The sequence below is a fragment of the Rutilus rutilus genome, assembly GCF_951802725.1.
Source record: "Rutilus rutilus genome assembly, chromosome: 21".
Classification (NCBI taxonomy): domain Eukaryota; kingdom Metazoa; phylum Chordata; class Actinopteri; order Cypriniformes; family Leuciscidae; genus Rutilus; species Rutilus rutilus.
Window position 1 is genome coordinate 20120858 of NC_140226.1, and position 19164 is coordinate 20140021.

At 36.8% G+C, this 19164-nt stretch overlaps 1 protein-coding gene across 2 annotated transcripts in view; it reads left to right on the plus strand.

Annotated features, from left to right (window-relative positions):
• Positions 1-882: 882 nt before the first annotated feature.
• stac (SH3 and cysteine rich domain) overlaps positions 883-19164 on the plus strand; it is a 28358-nt gene continuing 10076 nt past the window's right edge. Inside the window, exons 1-6 of one of the 2 annotated variants that reach the window (XM_084393303.1) lie at positions 883-1227; positions 6865-7219; positions 11644-11673; positions 14658-14758; positions 17895-17976; positions 18106-18212. In XM_084393303.1, coding sequence (XP_084249429.1) covers positions 1120-1227; positions 6865-7219; positions 11644-11673; positions 14658-14758; positions 17895-17976; positions 18106-18212 — 783 coding nt within the window. In that variant the 5' untranslated portion in view covers positions 883-1119. The remainder of the gene's footprint in view (positions 1228-6864; positions 7220-11643; positions 11674-14657; positions 14759-17894; positions 17977-18105; positions 18213-19164) is intronic. The other variant, XM_084393304.1, reaches the window with a different exon arrangement.

Sequence of the window (19164 nt, forward strand, 5' to 3'; positions counted from 1 at the left end):
AATATATTGACCCTTTTACATAGTCAATTTGTTTTGTCTTTATCCAAACATTTTGTTTAACGGTTACAGTCTGGTCTGTATAGCTTTTGGTAGCCGAACATCAACGTCTAAAGTAGCCTACTTTTTAAACACAACTTGAATATTGCCTAGGCTACATGTTAAAAAGTGAAAATGATATTTTGTTGATGGATATTTTTATTTGTATCGTTGTAACGCAAACTATTGTTGCTATCCTTAGGCAAATGAGAATTCTGTTCACGACTAGCAAATTCATCCTGCTTTAAAGAGCTTAAACATTTAAAGCGACAAACAACTGTAGCGCGTGCTTAGGCTGTAAATAGAGCTTTTTCGTATAGTTGATGTGGATAATAGTCATCTTTATAGCCAAGTTATCGTTCTTAGTGTGAATGGGCCTTTACCCCACACACTTACTAATTTATAATCTAACTTCTGTGCGTGCTGAAATGTTGTTGACTGATGGGTAGAGTGTCCCTATTTGTATAGGCCTAAATAGAATAGGCTACATCCTTTTTGACACCCCAAACTTATGTTTTAATTCCTCCAATGCTTAAACCTTAATTGGGAAGGCAGATCCTCCCCAAACCACCCATTAGCCTAAGTGCACAGCTATAGCCTAATTCATTCCAGAAATAGAAATAAACAGTAACACTAACTGTTAACACGGTTATTTTTAGACTCACAATTTATGGATGAATGTGAAGATAAGAATAGAGGTGACAACAGCCAGTCTACTCAGAAAAAAAAAATCCCTTCTAAAATAAGGATGGGAATGAATCAGATTTGAACTCCTCCCTTAGTCGGTTCTGATTGGCTAATCCACAGCCTGACAGCCAGATCAGTCAGTCTGCTGGATCTGGACCTGGACTATACTGACTCTAATGAAGTGAGTGAGTTCATCTCGAGCGGACCGCGTCTCCACTATGCATTATACAAACTGATGGAAAGTCGATAAACGCGTGCGATATTGTAGCCTACATTCAGACCATTTATTCTCAGCGCATTCGGCAGTTCACAACTTCCATCTCAACTCAACATGTAGAGCGCGCTGGCATCCAGACGTACCCGACAGACTGGTGCTGTTTAACTGTTATTATCAACATGATTCCGCCAGCGAACATGATTCAGGAGGACACGATGGGCAAGGAGAACGAACGGGAGCACCGTGAGCCAAAGTCCCCCACATCCATCAGCCAACAGGAGTCAAAGGTTTGAAACACACATCTCATAACAACATCAGTCACAGCAAACCGACAGAGATCTATGTGTAGTGCGCAGTTTACGAGTCCTTTCACACTTTTACTGTCATTACAGAGACCGCGGTGTGTTGTGACATGTCTTTACCGTCTGTTTATGACGCTATGTGTGTCAAACTTTGTATTCTTAATAATATTCATTCACTCGTCTGCTACAAATGAAAGTAGATCTACCACTTATCCTCGTGTTAATTGTGTAAATAAGCGTCAAATACAAAGAGTGACGTTACTATAACACTATACTGGGGGCGCGTGTTAACACACAGAATCGACATTTTAAATTTTGTGCATGAATTTATTATGGTAGGCTACTTAAATGTAATTGTTCAGATAATTATCATGTCACCCCCATACCTCGCTCGCCCTCGTTTTATGTGAAACATTTTAATTCAAAATGGTTAACAAATAGGCTACGTTACATTTTAATTCAAAGAAAATAGCAAAACAAATAGGTAGCAGGCTAAGCAAGGCTAACAAATGTTCAGATGATACAGTTTTGTATTTACAATTTAACACATCCATTAACATGATCGCAAATATGAAGTCATAATTAAATTTCACACAGTGTAATTTTCTTCATTTTCTCCCCTGTAGCCTAAAGTTAACTGATACAGCTCACCATGGCTGCATCCGAGATCGCATACTTTCCTACAGTAGTAGGCGAAAAACAGCTATGTGACAAAATAAGTATGTCCGAATTCACAGTATGCTACTCATAAAAGAGTTGGCAAAAGGTACCCGGATGACCTACTACTTCCTGTGAGATTCAAAAGTGTGCATATGATGAACACTTTACTATCCCATGAGGCCACTGGATAGGATTTGTGAATGGCAGTGAAGCGACGTAACTGATGCTGGTAGGTCACTTGATAATGACAGCATGGCGAATGTAGTAGGATTACACCCATACTACACACACTCATACTATATAGAACATACTTTTTAGCGGCAATGATGTAGGCCTAATACTTGTTCAAAATATGTACCTACTCAAGAGAGTAGCCTATGTGATTTTGGACGCAGCCCATGTGTTACGACATTCCTCAGTCTCTCATTTTTGGTGAGGTGTTCACCTATCCTATGAAACATCTCTAAAATAATTCTAATTATTAAACAACCCCATACTCTGGCAACATCCGTAATATGATATACTGTTTGTATGCAGAAGCTAAAGTTAGCTTTTCAAGGGGAATTTGTGATATGGCTGTATTTTGGCTTTTGTATTATCTTGATGTCTATCAGTTAGCCTATGAATGATTTAAGATGAGGTTGTAGTTGGTGGTATTTTGTCACATTGGCCCTGAGTTTGAGCTCATATGTTTTTCTGGGTCATCTGTGGCCCTGAGTTCTACATTCAGCCCGGAAATGTTGGACAGGTCACTGTGCTTCTAAAGCTCAATGCCAGTTGGGAATTTTGCATATTGTCTTTGAATCAGTAGAGATAAGTCCTGAAAGACAGTTGTGCTTTAATTATTTATGTGTAGTTATTCAGAAACTGATTTATTATTTAGATTACTTTGTGTCATTTCCCTTCTCTCCATAAATGCTGTTTGAGCGTCTGAGTGTGAATGTTTTAAATTTGTACATTAATCACTGAATTATGGAGTTTAAATGCTTTCTTCACTGAAGAGTCTTGAGGGATTTGTATTTCCTGTAGTACATGCAGTGCTGTTACTTTGAGCACTTACAATTTGATGTTATTTACTGAAGTCCTGTTGAAGTGTTTTAAAAGGAAAATCATTTTTGAAATAGACAAAATCTCAAACCACATTATATTTGATTTATGACTGAAGGCTAGTTTTCACATCAGTTCTTTTGGGGCGTCCATATAAAATACACTGAAAAATATGTCAAATCAAGAATGTAATAGTCTGCTAAAGGAATATGACTCATTAGTGGTTAATGGGAGACTTTAATGCAAAACGAATACATATATTCATAACTTTTCACAGATTTCCAAGAAGCAAAAGGCTTTTAGTGAGAAGTGAGACCATCCTACAGGGTTTTACATCCCTTGTTTGAACCCGGTTATAGAGTAATAATGACTTCTAGAGAGGAACTTGGGCATAATAATCATAACATTTCTTCAGTTTCAGGGCTTGTATTTGCTAATCTATCAAGCATTTCATCTGAATTACTGAACCAAGATCTGGTTATTTCTGTCCCTATTAACATATTCATGAGCACATGGCACCTTGAATGGATCCAGGAACACCTTTTATGACTAAAACCCAAAGTGAATTATAATCTCTATGTGTTTCTGTTCTCTACTTTGTGTCTGATTGCTTTGTTTTTATTTGTGTTTGATAAGATGAAAAATGTATTACAAGTAAATCAGGCCTAAAAAACAAAACACCATAATCTTGTTCCAAAAAATACCTGACTTGCACCTTAATCAGCTCCATCTTTCAGAGTTGTCCTTCAGGGTTGAGCAGGACGAGCATTTGGTGCTGACAGCAGCAGAATTAATTCCTAATAGATGTAGAAGTTTCGTGATTTTCTTGAAGTACTGGCCATTATTTTTGGAAGAGACACGTTCATTGCATTTTAAATTCAAAACTTCATATCCTATGTGAAATTTCTTTAAATGATCTGGGCCCGTATTCATAAAGATTCTAAGAATCCTCTCAGAAAACTCTTAATTTAGCTTAACATTTTTTACGTAGGAGTCTTAGCTTAAGAGCGATTCGGGACCGATCTGAGAGCAACTCTGAGTAAGGAAAATACAAAAACTTTTATCTTAGTGAGGAGGCGGGGTTGACCCCGTTGCTATGTATGACACAATCTTTTGAAGACTGTGATTGGTTGGTTGTCCAAGAAGGGAAAAAAAAAGTGATTTTAAGTATAGGGTCTATTCTAAGCCTCCACTTTGAACTTACATGCGTAATTTTTCCTATTTGATCGTTCTCTCACACACACACACACACATTATATATGTGTATATAAATCCTTTTTTTATTTACCATGCTGTTGATTTCCTATAAGGTATTTGATTGCTTAGAATGATAAAAATTGTTCCACTCTTTCCAGTTACACTGATTGCTGGCATGTCTATTTAAGCGGTGGTTTGAATGTTGGTTTTAATGTATCAAACATGGAATTTTCCCAGTTGCCAAATATCGTAATGTAGTGATTACTTTCATTTCAGGCGCTATGGCATTTCTGTGCTGTATCGGAGATGTTAGCGTGTCTCTAATAAGATCAGTCACAAACATGATCTCTGCACGATCTAATCTATAGCGTCTTATTAACTCACTGTTATCCATTGTCTGCAACACATTTCTTCTCCCTCTTCGTCTTTCTGCCATGTTCTCCTCTGCTAAAGAAACTCTTAAGCCTCTTAAAAGTCCTCATCCGTGCTCCTAACAATTCTGACCTTAAGACCTCTTTTAAGGGTTAAGATGCTTTCTGAATTACTTTTTTCTGTACTAGGAGTTTTTCTTTTATTTTAAGAGTAAACGCCCACATTTCTAAGAATTTTCTTAGAATTTTGTCACTAGGAGCTACTCTTTGCATTAAGATTCTTTATGAATACGGGCCCTGGTTGCTAATGATCATATTTTAGGTTACATTTCCCTCATTAACCATTTTAATCAGTGCAAAAGACTGGGGTAATCATCTATTGAGATTTATAATACTTCATTTCTAATATGTGAGGAACCTAGCCTCAAAAGCTTGAAATAAAGACCCAGACATGTACATTTGTCAGCAGTAGTCTCAGGCATGATTGATTTTTTTCTTTTCATTAATTTTATTGCAACTGCCAGGCAAAGTGTAACTTGAACTAAGGCATTTTTGGTTTTCTTGATAGCCTGTTGTTAGCCACAAAGCAAGTGCCTTGTAAATGTCAGGAAGCACTTATAACAAATGTTTTACCAACAGCACTTGCACTTTTATAATTGATTTGATGCAATTTACAGGGATTTCAGGTGGAAAAGCTGCTTGTAAGTGACATTGTCTGTAAGTTGACAGTGAACTATGAGCGATGATGGACAGAAGCGGCAAGTCGGGACTCGGGACTAATCGATCTATCACTCTCTGTTGGGCATTAGAGATCAATACAGGTCACCATCATCATCATACACAGGCATGCAGCTCACTAAATACACAGCACTGATTCTCTGTTCTGATTGGTGGAAACATAACGTAAGAGGATTGTCCAAATGGGCCATATCTCTCTCTCTCTCTCTCACACACACATTTACGTACATGCATATAAACAAACATACACACTTAGGGTTCAGCAATAAGGATGGCCTGATGGCAAAGGGCTTTTTTTTTCTTTGAGCCAGCAGGTAGAACAATCACTCGCTTGATCATTAGTTCTGTTGATCTTGTACTGTAAATGTGTTTTTAATGCCTCGCAAAATAAACAGAAAGCTTTCTGATGGAATTGCTCTCTGTTCTGGAATTGCAGAATTGACCAGTAGTAGTAGTAGTATTAACCAGTCATATAATAATTTGCATTATATGTCATGTTTTTCATGCTTGTTCAATGAAACATTAACAATTATTACACATGCACCTGTGGAACAGTCCTGAAGACATTTTAGTCACAATGAAATCAAAATTGACACTTACGGAATGTTGCATGGTTTATTAGAAATGATTAATCAGTACATATATATTTTTAAATGAATATGCTCTTGTAACCTTTAATTAGAAAACGTTAACCTCCCCTCCCCCTCTAAATGCTGTCTGTTCTCTTCATGATGTGTTTCTCTGCGGAGTGTGGGGCTAAATATCCTCCACAACTGACTGCAAACTGGCATAAGGATCTTTGTCCATATAGTTAGCAACGCTCAACTTCCACGATCCAATCAAATCCCTCCCTACATTTTTCTCATTCCAGAAGCCATTTCACTCAGATATACATCACAATAGGGAAGAAAAGACTATCGCACCTTCAATTTCATGCCGACTTTAAACTACTAAACTGGTCTCCCCAATCCTAAATATGTGGCTATAGCCTTACATTTAGAAATAAGTTTATTTGTGTCCCATTTATCACTTTGTTCATATATTGGTAATATTTGAGGAGTTATAGAAAGTAAAGCTAAACAAGTTTTGTTAAGTCTGTTAAGATGTATGACTACTCTTGTGTAACCATTTTTATTGAGATTTGAATTGCGTTCCTGTGCACAGTACTTTGGAAGTAGTGCAGGTTGGTGTGTCCTAGAGGACATTTTTAGTAGGCAAAGATAATCCTGGTGGGTGTTGTCAGCTAATTTAGAGGGCTGTCAGGTATGACTGATATCATGGGTAATGTGCTCCGCACAAAGAGGTTACGTACCAAGAGACATGACAGCCCATCTTTCTCTACTTTCTCATTTTTTCCTTTAAGCTCAGAGAGTTACATGAACATAAATAATCTCTAATTTTAGCCTTGTTGAGGGTAGGTTAACACATGATGTCTGGAGAGATCATATAATCATCTGGAGGTCGTTTCAGGGAGAATGCCCTCATTTGACACCAAAAATTACCCACTCACAGAGTTTAATGTTTTGGGGGCTGTTTACGCCATATGGAGTTGAGCATTTATCTAAATCAGATGCTTCTTTTTTTTTACTCTGTTTTGTGTTTATTTCAGCTGCAGAGGCTAAAGCGTTCACTGTCCTTCAAGACCAAGAGTCTTCGCAGCAAAAGCGCTGATAATTTTTTCCAACGGCCGATCGAGGATGTGAAGTTTCAAACCGAACTGCTCTCGGATGTCAGCAGCAGCACAGGTCATCTGAGCACCATCGGTATGTCCGTCTCAGCCTCCCCAGCGATGTCCCTTCCTCCACCACCCCCTCCGCTGCCCACCGTCATCCCGGGCAACCTACCCATCACAATCTGTTCTCCATCCCGTGCCCCCCGCCAGACGGACTCCAATGCACACACCTTTCTAGAGCACATCTTCAAGAAGCCACAATTCTGTGACATCTGCAACCACATGATTGTAGGTAAGAGGATGTGTTTTATCTTTATATACCGATTGACAGGCTCAAGAGTCTCATTAAACAGGAAACGCACAAACAAAGCTGTGCTTGTTTAGAAAGAGGAGCATATTTTGATCCCTAACATAATGATTTTAGATTAGACGACTGAACGCATAATCCAGAATAATGCATTACCCATCTGTTGTCTGGCCACCAGACGGCAGACACTAATGTTTTGTTACTTTGGACGACGCCAACACACAATGATTTGGCCATTTAGAGAACAGTGAACATTGATAGAGTGGCACAACATAATGAGTGAAAGACTCCATGAGATACAAATTGAATTTTTGTGTCTATTAGTCATTGTCTAATAGTTTTAAGGTCATATGCGAGTGCTCTTTTGAAAGCTTCAAATTTTGTAGCACCGCTCATAGGTTTAGGGTCGCTTTAGGTTTAATGCTTTTGAAAAAAGTCCCTTATGCTCACCAAGGCTACATTTAAAAAAAAAAAAAAAAACAGTAAAACAGTAATATTGTGAAATATTGTTACAATTTACAATGACATATTTTTACAGTTTTCTATGTTAATATATTAAAAAATTCAGCAGCCATTACTCCAGTCTTCATGATCCTTCAGAAATCATTCAGATATGCTGATTTGGTGCTTTAATTTTTTTTTTTTATTATTATTATCAATGCTGAAAACAGTTATGCGGCTTAATATTTTTTGTGGAAACAAAATAATTTTTTTCAGGATTCTTTGAGGAATAGTAAGTTATTTGTATTTATTTAGTATTTATTTGAACTTTTTTTCTAGTATTTATTTGAACTAGTTTAAACTACAACTGTGTAAATGTCTTTACTGTCACTTTTGACCAGTTTAATTCATCTTTGCTGAATTAAAATATTAATTTAAACCAAACTTATAAGTAATATATTATTGCAAAACATGTTTCTGCAGGGCTGTGGCTATTTAAACAAAAAGGATGAGTCCCACCCAAATATCTTGGTTTAATAGAAGTTCATCAAAATAGGACAGAGAAGTGGCTTCATATGAGGTCTTTAAGGCCCTCAACTCTTCCCTAATTAAGCCAATGTGTTTTTACTTTTTTGTTTCCAAATTGTATTTTTACTGTTGGAAAGGGCAGTAAGACAAAATTAAGTCACATTGAGGTGTTTTACAGCCAGTTCAAAGTTCCATGCCCCATATTTATGCACCTGTCCAAACTGGATTTGCTTGTCTATATCATGTAAATAACTAAGTTGATTCAGTTTTAAACATTGATGTGGTTTTAAAATAAAGATCTCTACTTGTGTGTGGTGTTTAAAAGCATATGTGCTCAGCTAAGCCTGCACTAGGGTATTTGTGGGTTTATCCTAATAGAAGACAACAAGGGGTTGTGGCTCAGCTTTCAATTTGTGTGTGTGTGTGTGTGTGTGTGTGTGTGGTGAGGCGGACAGATGTCCACCTGTTTGAAAAGAAATAGTTATTTATTCCACTGCACAACGGGTGAACAGAACACATTTTTGGAATATATTTATTTATTGAAATATGTATAACACACACACACACACACACACACACAAATACGTATTAAATAGTGTTTTGAGTTTTTGTATGTGAATGTGCAGTGTGTGTATGAGAGAGAGAGAGAGAGAGAGAGAGAGAAAAAGAGAGAGGACAAGTGTGTCTTGTCTGGTTGTGGCTGGCATATGGATCTGTCAGGCCTCATCACTTCTTTAGCTCACTAACACTCACTCAGAAGAGCACACTAATGAGGGCAGGGCTCCAAATCCGGTCCTGGCACATCCTCATGAAAAGGACATCATGAGGCCAAATGATGCATTTTAAATCTTTGTAGTAAATGTAGAGAAACCTGAGCTTGCGCAGCACTAGATGAGGGATGATCTGTCGGTTCATTATCCCACAGCATTCTGATTACTGCCATGCAGGAAGGTGAATTTTATGAAATCTCACCAGCTGTTTGGAAAAAATAGCGAGTGGAGGCGAGTATAGTTCTTCTGCTTGTGTGTCAAGTCTCAATTTCCTTCTGTGACTAATGGGTCATTAATAAATAACTAACCGTGAAATCTCCACATGTGGATTGGATATCAGGATACCTGTGTGTGACCTGAATCTCCACAGGTAGACAACTGTTTACTTGTGTTTGACCCAAATCTCTACAGGTTGATTAAATATGAGCCCACATGTCACTGACCCAAATCTCAGCATTTGGATCAGATATCAGGACACTGCAATTAATTGGGTTTCAGCATCACGTTCCTTAGTTTTCCATGGTTATTGGTGTTAGCCAATGGCATGGTGAATGGGATATTTGAGCTCGAGATACAGAGACCTGACCTGTTGCTAAGCTGTTTAGTTCCTATTTTTTCTTGTTAAACAGTACACCTTGATTAAATGGTATTTATTTATTTGTGTGTGTGTGTGTGTGTGTGTGTGTGATTAACTTTGGCCACATTTATGACACAGTTTTTAGTTATTGCCATCATCATCATCATCATCATCATTTTTTTATTATTCACTTTGTGTAGGTTTCATTGTTTTACTGTATTGTTTTACTATATTTGTACTTTATTGTTTTATTGATTTTGTTCTCAGACCCAGACTTTCAATCTTAAACTATGAAAATCCATCATAAAATATGAATTATTTAGTTTAACAGTGAAATAAACATAAACCATTTCAATATTTATTTTGTGAAAATTGTTTATAGCCTATAAACTTCTTTTTTTTTTTTAAATCACACCACAACCAACAATTTTGCCCCTTTTTAGTTAGGGGATTCATTTAGTTTCATTTCATTGGGGATCATTTCCAATTAAGCTGTAATTTTGGTCAATTATTCAAAAAAAGTATTTTACAAAAATAAATGACATTCTGGTTGCATATATTTTCACTGTTGGACATTGTTAGTAGACATATTAAGTAGTGTGGCTGTGCAAAGTGTGTCTTTTCTTAAAGGGCAAAATGGAAGAAACACCCACTAAACACCCACTCAGCTCTGTGGGTAAAGAAATGCTTTAATGGCCAGCTGTGCAGCTGTAAAGATATTTACTGACCATAAACTGATTGCGTATTTCTTTCAGAACAAGATTTTAACAAGTGTGTTCTGTGTTAATAATTCTAGATATTGAGTTTATTGCAAAATGTCAGTCAGCAATTTACAAAGCAGTTTCTGGATCGGAGAGCAACACGTTTTTCATGGTGATGTTCTCTCATGTTTGGATGGTGCAGAGGCATCTATTTCTGAAGACACAGAAACCATGCTGTATATCAAAGTATAAAAGGAGGCTTAGCATATTGGGAATATGGTTGGCTGTCTGTGTGGGTGGATTCCCATTCCATTGGGCAACTGATGACATTAACAACATTGAAATTAAGTCCACATAACATTTCATGCAGCTTTTGCAAGTGCTTTTGAATGATAAAATCATTTTCAAGTCCTAAAATAAAGAGCAAACATTTAACGACTTCGAAAAAAACATTCTAATATCTCTTTCAGGCATTTTATTGAAGCCTGGCCTGAACTAGATCTCACTTTAAAAAGTGTTTCTAGGCCATTTACATTATGAAGAATTTCATGATAATTGTTCTGCCCAGTTTCATCTCTCGACCCCAGGAAAAAATACTCAACACATAAATACCCAACCATTAAACACATTAAAGAAGCTGAAGATCAGCTCAGGGATGCATGAGAGAGTCTGGACTGAGCATGTGATGTTTGATTAATCGATGGATAGCTGGAAGCAGTTTGTTGTAGCAGACAGGGGCAAATGAGCCCTGTGACAGAGTCATTCTCACAACAGCAGGACCTGATGTTTTCACCCTATTAATCATTTCACGTTCATATTTTCAGTTATCGTTTTAAATCTTAAAGCCACTCAAAATGAGAAAATATATTCTTTTCTACTCTTTGATCTTGTGTAGTTAAATGAATAGTTCAGCTAAAAAAATGAGAATTGTCATCATTTATTCATTTTTTTCAAACATGTTTTCTGCCAAACACAAAAGATGTTTCAGTGCAATAAACAATAAAAGTCAATAAAAATCACATACAATAAAAGTCATTGTGGTCAAATATTCTTTTGGACCCCATTGACTTTCATTGTATGGACAAAATACAGATTAAAAAACAAACATTATCCTCTTCTGTTCTACAGAGGAAAGAAAGTCATACAGGTTTGAAACGACATGAGGGTGAGTAAATGATGACAGGATTTCAGGATTTTCACTTTTTTGTGAACTACTGCTCTAAGGCTATTACATTGCGTCGTTCAGAGAGACTTTTTTTGTTTTAAAAATCAACACATGCGAACCTCGAATGAGCTGTAAATAATGTCATGTTGACTTATATGACCACAGTTTAATTTTTTATGATACATGTAATGCAAGAGGGATTCTCTCCTGTAATTTTTTTTTTTTAGCTTGCCAAGGGGGAGCAGGCAAGGTGTTCGGTAAGTCTGTTCTGTTTGATGATGAATTGAACTCTTTAGAAACCGAATCAAAATAAGATAACCCCCTTCACCCTCCCACACCCTCTCCCTGCTTCTGCTGCACTCATAATGACTTGTTCGGCACTCTCAGGAAATGCATATGATGAAGTAGCTCCTCAATGCTTAATAGAATTTTTCACTAGAGCGGTCAATATCAAGCCCCGGGGATTGAGGGGTTTGTTTTTGAATGTTATTTCTTGTTACTGCCAAAAGAATATAGATTAAGTTATTCTGTGTGTGCTGTTATTTTCCAGAGCTTTGCTATGCATGCTGTTATATATATATATACACTCACCTAAAGGATTATTAGGAACACCTGTTCAATTTCTCATTAATGCAATTATCTAATCAACCAATCACATGGCAGTTGCTTCAATGCATTTAGGGGTGTGGTCCTGGTCAAGACAATCTCCTGAAGTCCAAACTGAATGTCAGAATGGGAAAGAAAGGTGATTTAAGCAATTTTGAGCGTGGCATGGTTGTTGGTGCCAGACGGGCCGGTCTGAGTATTTCACAATCTGCTCAGTTACTGGGATTTTCACGCACAACCATTTCTAGGGTTTACAAAGAATGGTGTGAAAAGGGAAAAACATCCAGTATGCGGCAGTCCTGTGGGCGAAAATGCCTTGTTGATGCTAGAGGTCAGAGGAGAATATGCAGACTGATTCAAGCTGATAGAAGAGCAACTTTGACTGAAATAACCACTCGTTACAACCGAGGTATGCAGCAAAGCATTTGTGAAGCCACAACACGCACAACCTTGAGGCAGATGGGCTACAACAGCAGAAGACCCCACCGGGTACCACTCATCTCCACTACAAATAGGAAAAAGAGGCTACAATTTGCACGAGCTCGCCAAAATTGGACAGTTGAAGACTGGAAAAATGTTGCCTGGTCTGATGAGTCTCGATTTCTGTTGAGACATTCAGATGGTAGAGTCAGAATTTGGCGTAAACAGAATGAGAACATGGATCCATCATGCCTTGTTACCACTGTGCAGGCTGGTGGTGGTGGTGTAATGGTGTGGGGGATGTTTTCTTGGCACACTTTAGGCCCCTTAGTGCCAATTGGGCATCGTTTAAATGCCACGGCCTACCTGAGCATTGTTTCTGACCATGTCCATCCCTTTATGACCACCATGTACCCATCCTCTGATGGCTACTTCCAGCAGGATAATGCACCATGTCACAAAGCTCCAATCATTTCAAATTGGTTTCTTGAACATGACAATGAGTTCACTGTACTAAAATGGCCCCCACAGTCACCAGATCTCAACCCAATAGAGCATCTTTGGGATGTGGTGGAACGGGAGCTTTGTGCCCTGGATGTGCATCCCACAAATCTCCATCAACTGCAAGATGCTATCCTATATCAATATGTGCCAACATTTCTAAAGAATGCTTTCAGCACCTTGTTGAATCAATGCCACGTAGAATTAAGGCAGTTCTGAAGGCGAAAGGGGGTCAAACACAGTATTAGTATGGTGTTCCTAATAATCCTTTAGGTGAGTGTATATGTGTATATGTATATATAACAAGAATAACTTGTCATAAACATAAACTGAGAGAAGTAGCTCCAGCTACAATGTTTTTCCGCAAGACGCATGCTGTTGTTTATTAACCGCTAAAAGTTATATGTACCTTTAAAGTTAATGAAGACAGCTATTGTGTGTGCTGCTGAGATATAGTATACAACTGGAAGAGACAGAGGTTTTTACTAATAGGTGATTTTATTCTCAAGCTCGCTCTTGGGAAGCAGCTGGAAAGACTAATGACTTTAGCACACTTTTTTTTTTTTTCAGTAATTAGTATTCATTGTCTCACCGCAATAAAATATTTTATTGCACTTTTTTTAATTTCTGTAAGCAATTAGGCCTTATTAATTCTTCATTACCTAAAGATCATCAAATAAGCATGCATTAAAGTGATTCATAATTTGTATTGGGAACGAGCTGATTTTCTTTGGGTAATAAAACATTCAGCATGGATTAAAGGATTTGATTGTTATTTTATGGCACAAGAGTGTTGTTACTGGAAAAAGCAGAGAATGGATGTAGTAACATGCTGTCCCTTGGTGAATTTATTTATCATTTTGTTTACATTTTGTATGCAGCTTCAGAGTTTCACTGCTTACACATAATGACTTTTGAAATTTACATTCCCTGCTTTCAAATGAACAAAAATGTTGTGTACAAATTTTGATAGCAGGCAAAGCACACATGCATAGCTGCTTCTTCCTTCTTCATCCTTCCTCTAAGTCCATCCATAAAACGTCTAAATCAATAAAACCATGTCTCTAAATATATGTCCTGCACACCAGGTGTGGTGATATCAAATGCTGAAACTGAGCAAATAGAAGAGCAGGATTAAGGATTCCTCTTAGATAAGAAGAGTGCTGTTTTATTAGATCGCTTCTTGTACATGCGTTCTGAAACTTTACGCTTGTCTATTGTTTGTCTTCTGCTGTCTCTGTTCAGCTTAGCAACAGCATTAACACCTGCATTTTCCAGTACTACTAAGAAGTTTGGATTCTGCAAGTGTTTTTGGGACTGTGAAGCCATAATTTGATGATCGGCTTATAAGGGATCTTCTTTTTAGTCAAAAGAAATGTAGAATGATGACCATCAACCTGAACACTTGCAGAATTGCACCCCTTGAACCCTTTAATAAGAATATACAAACATTTATTTAGAATTAAATATTTAATTGCTAATTAAGAATTAATAGTGGATGGAAAAGAACAAACTGTTAGTCTTGATTATCGAATTTCGCAGCAAAACTGCACATGTGGGAATTTCTTACTCTGACCTGTATTTATTGATCACTTTTTGTTTTGCAGTAATATAACATAACATTGTTTTTTTTTTTAACAAATTTGTTCAATACATGTTCAATATGTTTGACTTGTAAACCTGATATTAACTCAATATGACCTCAACTTGCTAGGCACCAATGCTAAGCTGGGGCTCCGGTGCAAAGCCTGCAAGATGGGCATCCACCACAAGTGCCTGGATGGAGTTGGACAGCAGAGATGCATGGGGAAATTGGTGAGATATTTTTTACTTTGTGAATCGAGTATTTGTCGTCCCCCCCCCCACACACACACACTTTGTTTGTTTTGTTGATATTTGGTTAATCTTGGAAATTAAATGTGGAACTGAACAAGTATTCAGTGTTCATGTTCATTTGTTGCTCAGGTTGGCCAATGTTTGTTTGCCGTACAAAAAGGTGCTGAAACCAGCTTCATACTTATAATTTGTAATACCACTTTCCTGTTGTTACTTTCTGGTAGTAGGTGAAAAGTGTTAAGATATGTTACTCTTGAGAGTGTTATTTTTGGCGATTTGAAGGTGTGATTCATCAGTCTGTCTTTTCCTTCTGTGAATTGCTGAGTGAGTATGAATGTTAATGATTCTCTGGTGTGTACTAGAGAAAGTGAGGGAAAGGAAGGATGGGATAGTTGATACGGAATATCAAGATGCATCTATCATGTAAACACCTCTGTGCTTTACTCGGGGGACCCACAAGTCACGACTCTTATGGGAAATTCACACGCCCCCCACACAGGAAAAAAATGGCAAGAAGGAAAAAAGTGCTAAAATTTCCATCGGTTTTCCCATGGTTTCACTGCGATGCCAGAGTGAGTCAGGTTTCTCAGAGAATGAGTGACTGACCATGAGAACAAGTTCACAGCTTTCTCAAAAAAACTATTATCTATTACTATTGTAGATACTTCTGGGATCAAATCTGTCAAATAACAGATTAAAGTAATACTGAGATCAAGATATATTATTATATATGTAGAATTTTTACTTTTGAGTACACAAAATGCTGTTCAAAAAAATCTTACTAATCCCAAATATGTTTTTGATAGAAGGCACTTATGCTCAATTTTATTTAATTAAAAATGCAGTAAATTATCAATATTGTAAAATATTATTACAGTATTATCTGATTAGTAAGTCATTTCACATTTGTTAGGATGAATACAGTTGTTGAATGACAATTAACCCGGTTACAGTTCACCATAAAGCACTACAGAAGCAACTGTTGAAAAGAAAACAAAAGAACTTTGGGTAGAATCGCCTTTGACCAATGTTTTTTATTCTTAGAACCAAGCACTTTTGTTTCTAGAACTCTACTATTAGATCATCAACACAGGAAGTGGAAAAAATGCTGTGCTTGTGCTTCAGACGGTTTGGCAGGTTTGAGTCTCCTGATGATGTAGTGGGCTCTCACAGATGGAAAATATAGCTGTGGGGGGTCAGGATTAAAAAGAGAACAACTCCCCACAGGATTCGGCTCTAATTCCACTTTTGCTCTAAAGTGGACAACTTGCTATTTTAAAACTCTGTTTATTTCTCTTGGCTTGTCTGATCAGTGAGAACCTTTGAGCTACGAGTGCTTTTCAAAAGAGTGCTTTACTACTAGTCCTGATTGTTAGTCAACCATTAAAACTCCCATGTACAAGTGGTGTAGCTATTGTTGTTCAACTTAATCACATGGACGGTTTTTCATTTGAGTCAATTCTGTATTTTAGGGCACTCCCAGACATGGTGCACTTTTGTTGAATGCATTTATTAGCATCTACTTCAGCACTGAACATGTCTCTTTACACGATTCCCCTAGTGAGCTCTTGGGGAAATGTGATGTAGCAACACTGGAGAGCTTCTCGCTGGGTTCGAGTGGTACTTAAATTAGTCCCCAACCCCAGTCATGGCTAACGAAGAAGTCTTCAAAGCAGATTTGTGATGCTGATTGCGTAGGTAGACACTCTGCCTGGACTAAACACAACAAATACTAATAAGGGCATAGTGAGGTATCTTTCTTGGGGTATGTGTGTGCCTGGATATAATGCTGTAGGAGCTTGTTCTTTGTTGATTTAAATCAGGTGTAAATCTAGGCTTTCAAATCTTAAAGGCATAAAATCATTCAAATCCATTTAAAAAGCTTTAATCAAATTAATTTGCCTCGATAACAGTCATTTATACAGCGTGCGTGAAAAAGAAGTCGAATGCTATCAGACTGACACTGGATTAATAATTAAAGAGTTAACCTTTTAAGTCATTTGCTTCAGACATGAAGCAAATGTACAGTACACTGTAATGCAGCAGCTATAAAGAGGTTTGTGTGAGAACACTAGGGACATTTATCTGTGTATACTAGTGCATATTAGGATTGAGAAATATATAGTTAAAATTATATCTTAATATTTTGATTGATGAAAAGTAATGCATATCTTACAAATATGCTGCTCTGAAATTGATTAGAGGAACCAAACCATCATTAAATAATCAAGGCATGTTTTCACTCACGGGTTTTCACAAAATTAACACAATGAAGAATATCTACCTCATGAACACTTAAATGTTCCGCTACTGTGGAACAAACATGTGCAATACTTCCCTCAGACATTTCATTATAGCACCTTATAACTTTATATATATTTATAATTTATAATCTTTTTATTTTTATTTTTTCTATTTTTTATTTATACCTATGTTACTTGTCTTGTCACTTTATATTGTATGTGTACTGGAAGCTACTGTCACCAAGACAAATTCCTCGTATGCGCAAGCATACTTGGCAATAAAGCTCTTTCTGATTCTGATTCTGATTCTGATTCTGAATATCATCTAATTATTTTCATTCATACGCACCAATATAACAGTACATAATAAACACCAATATTTCTATTACCAATATTATTTATCATCTCTTTATTAACAGGGTTATAACACTAATGACTCTAGGAAATGTATTTGCCACAAAAAAAAAAAAAGCATATTAAAATCCTAGTAATTGTGAGTCTCTCTGAAATGATTTTTGTTTTTTACTCATTTCAATCTTAAGAATCAGCTTGAAATTTTGGCATGGCACGTAACATGAGACTGTAGCAGTGTCAGAAATTAAATGGAGCTCAAGCTAAAATGCCACTGAATGTATGTGTTTGGTATGTTGTGCTATCTTGCGATTTTTGTTTACATTTTTATTTGATGTTGGGTTATTTCTTTCATGATAACCATTTGTTAACAATAACAACCAATTGTTCAGATTGAGAATTATTGATTCAGGTATTGTTTTTACATATCCTTATCAAGGTGCCCATGAAAACCAATTCTGGGTATAAAAAGTTAATTAATGAAATAATAAAATCCACTGATCCTGTTTGTTTGATTGCAGCCCAAAGGTTTTCGGAGATATTCTAGCTCCCCTCTGCTGATTCAGGAACAGTTTGGCTGCATTAGGGAGGTTATGCCTATTGGTGAGCAATATGCAGAATTTCATTTATTTTATTTTTTACTTTTGCATAATATGGCATAGCATCACCAGCTTGAACATCCTGTTCACTGACATATTGTAGCATTTTGACGTATGTTTTGTTTTGTCCTAGCCTGTTGCAGTAGAGTTGACCCGGTGTATGAGACTCTGAGATTTGGAACCTCTCTGGCACAAAAGAACAAGCGGACCAGTGGATCGGAGTCACCACAGAGAAACTCTGTAAGAAACACTTGTTTAGTTGTATCCCTTTTTTCTCATACCTTTTAAAAATACATGCTTGCAATTAGTGTTTTTTCGAATATTCAAATCATTTTTTTGTTTTGGAAGTTACATAAATAAATAAAAATAAATAATAATAATGCATTTTATTTAAGGCACCTTTCAAACCACTCAAGGTCACCATACAACAAGTAGCAGCAATATCAATATTAAAATAGAAAATAACAGTAAATAACAATGGCAATAAAAAATAGCAATAAAAAAGTACTAGATTTGAGTGCACAAAGTAATCATGGAAGATAAGCAATTCTGAATAGATGAGTTTTAAAGGTGCAATGTGTAATATTTCTGAGGATCTATTGACAGAAATGCAATATAAGATCCATAACTATGTTTTCAGTGGTGTATGAAGACCTTACTTAATGAACCGTTATGTTTTTATTACCTTAAAATGAGTAATTTATATCCACATAACTGCGGGCACCCCCCTTCTATGAAGGTCGACATATTGTGACGTTATGTTTCTCCCGTAGCCGACAGCGAACAAACAGCGCTACAGAGCATGTTTCGTCACTAACTTGAATGAGAAGCAGCAGAATACTGCATGCAAACATGGAGAAAAACATGCTGTCCGAACGACGCCTCAGACATCGTAACGTTAGCTATTTCCCCTTACCTAGCTGCTTTGATGCTCTTATCCATAGCTCTTATCTTATACTAACTAGCATGGAAACAAGCTATGGTAAAGTCAGTGAATAAAAGACTAACACAATGATGAACAAGTAAAAATAACAATCGCAATAACATGTGGTTTTACTGAATAATTAAGTAAATATAATTTAATATAAAATATAATATAAAGAAACCTCATTGCTTGACTTGCTACTCTCTGCTGACTCAGACGACGACATCTTCCAATCCTACGTCGGCCACCGTAGCTTCTCCTTCGAGT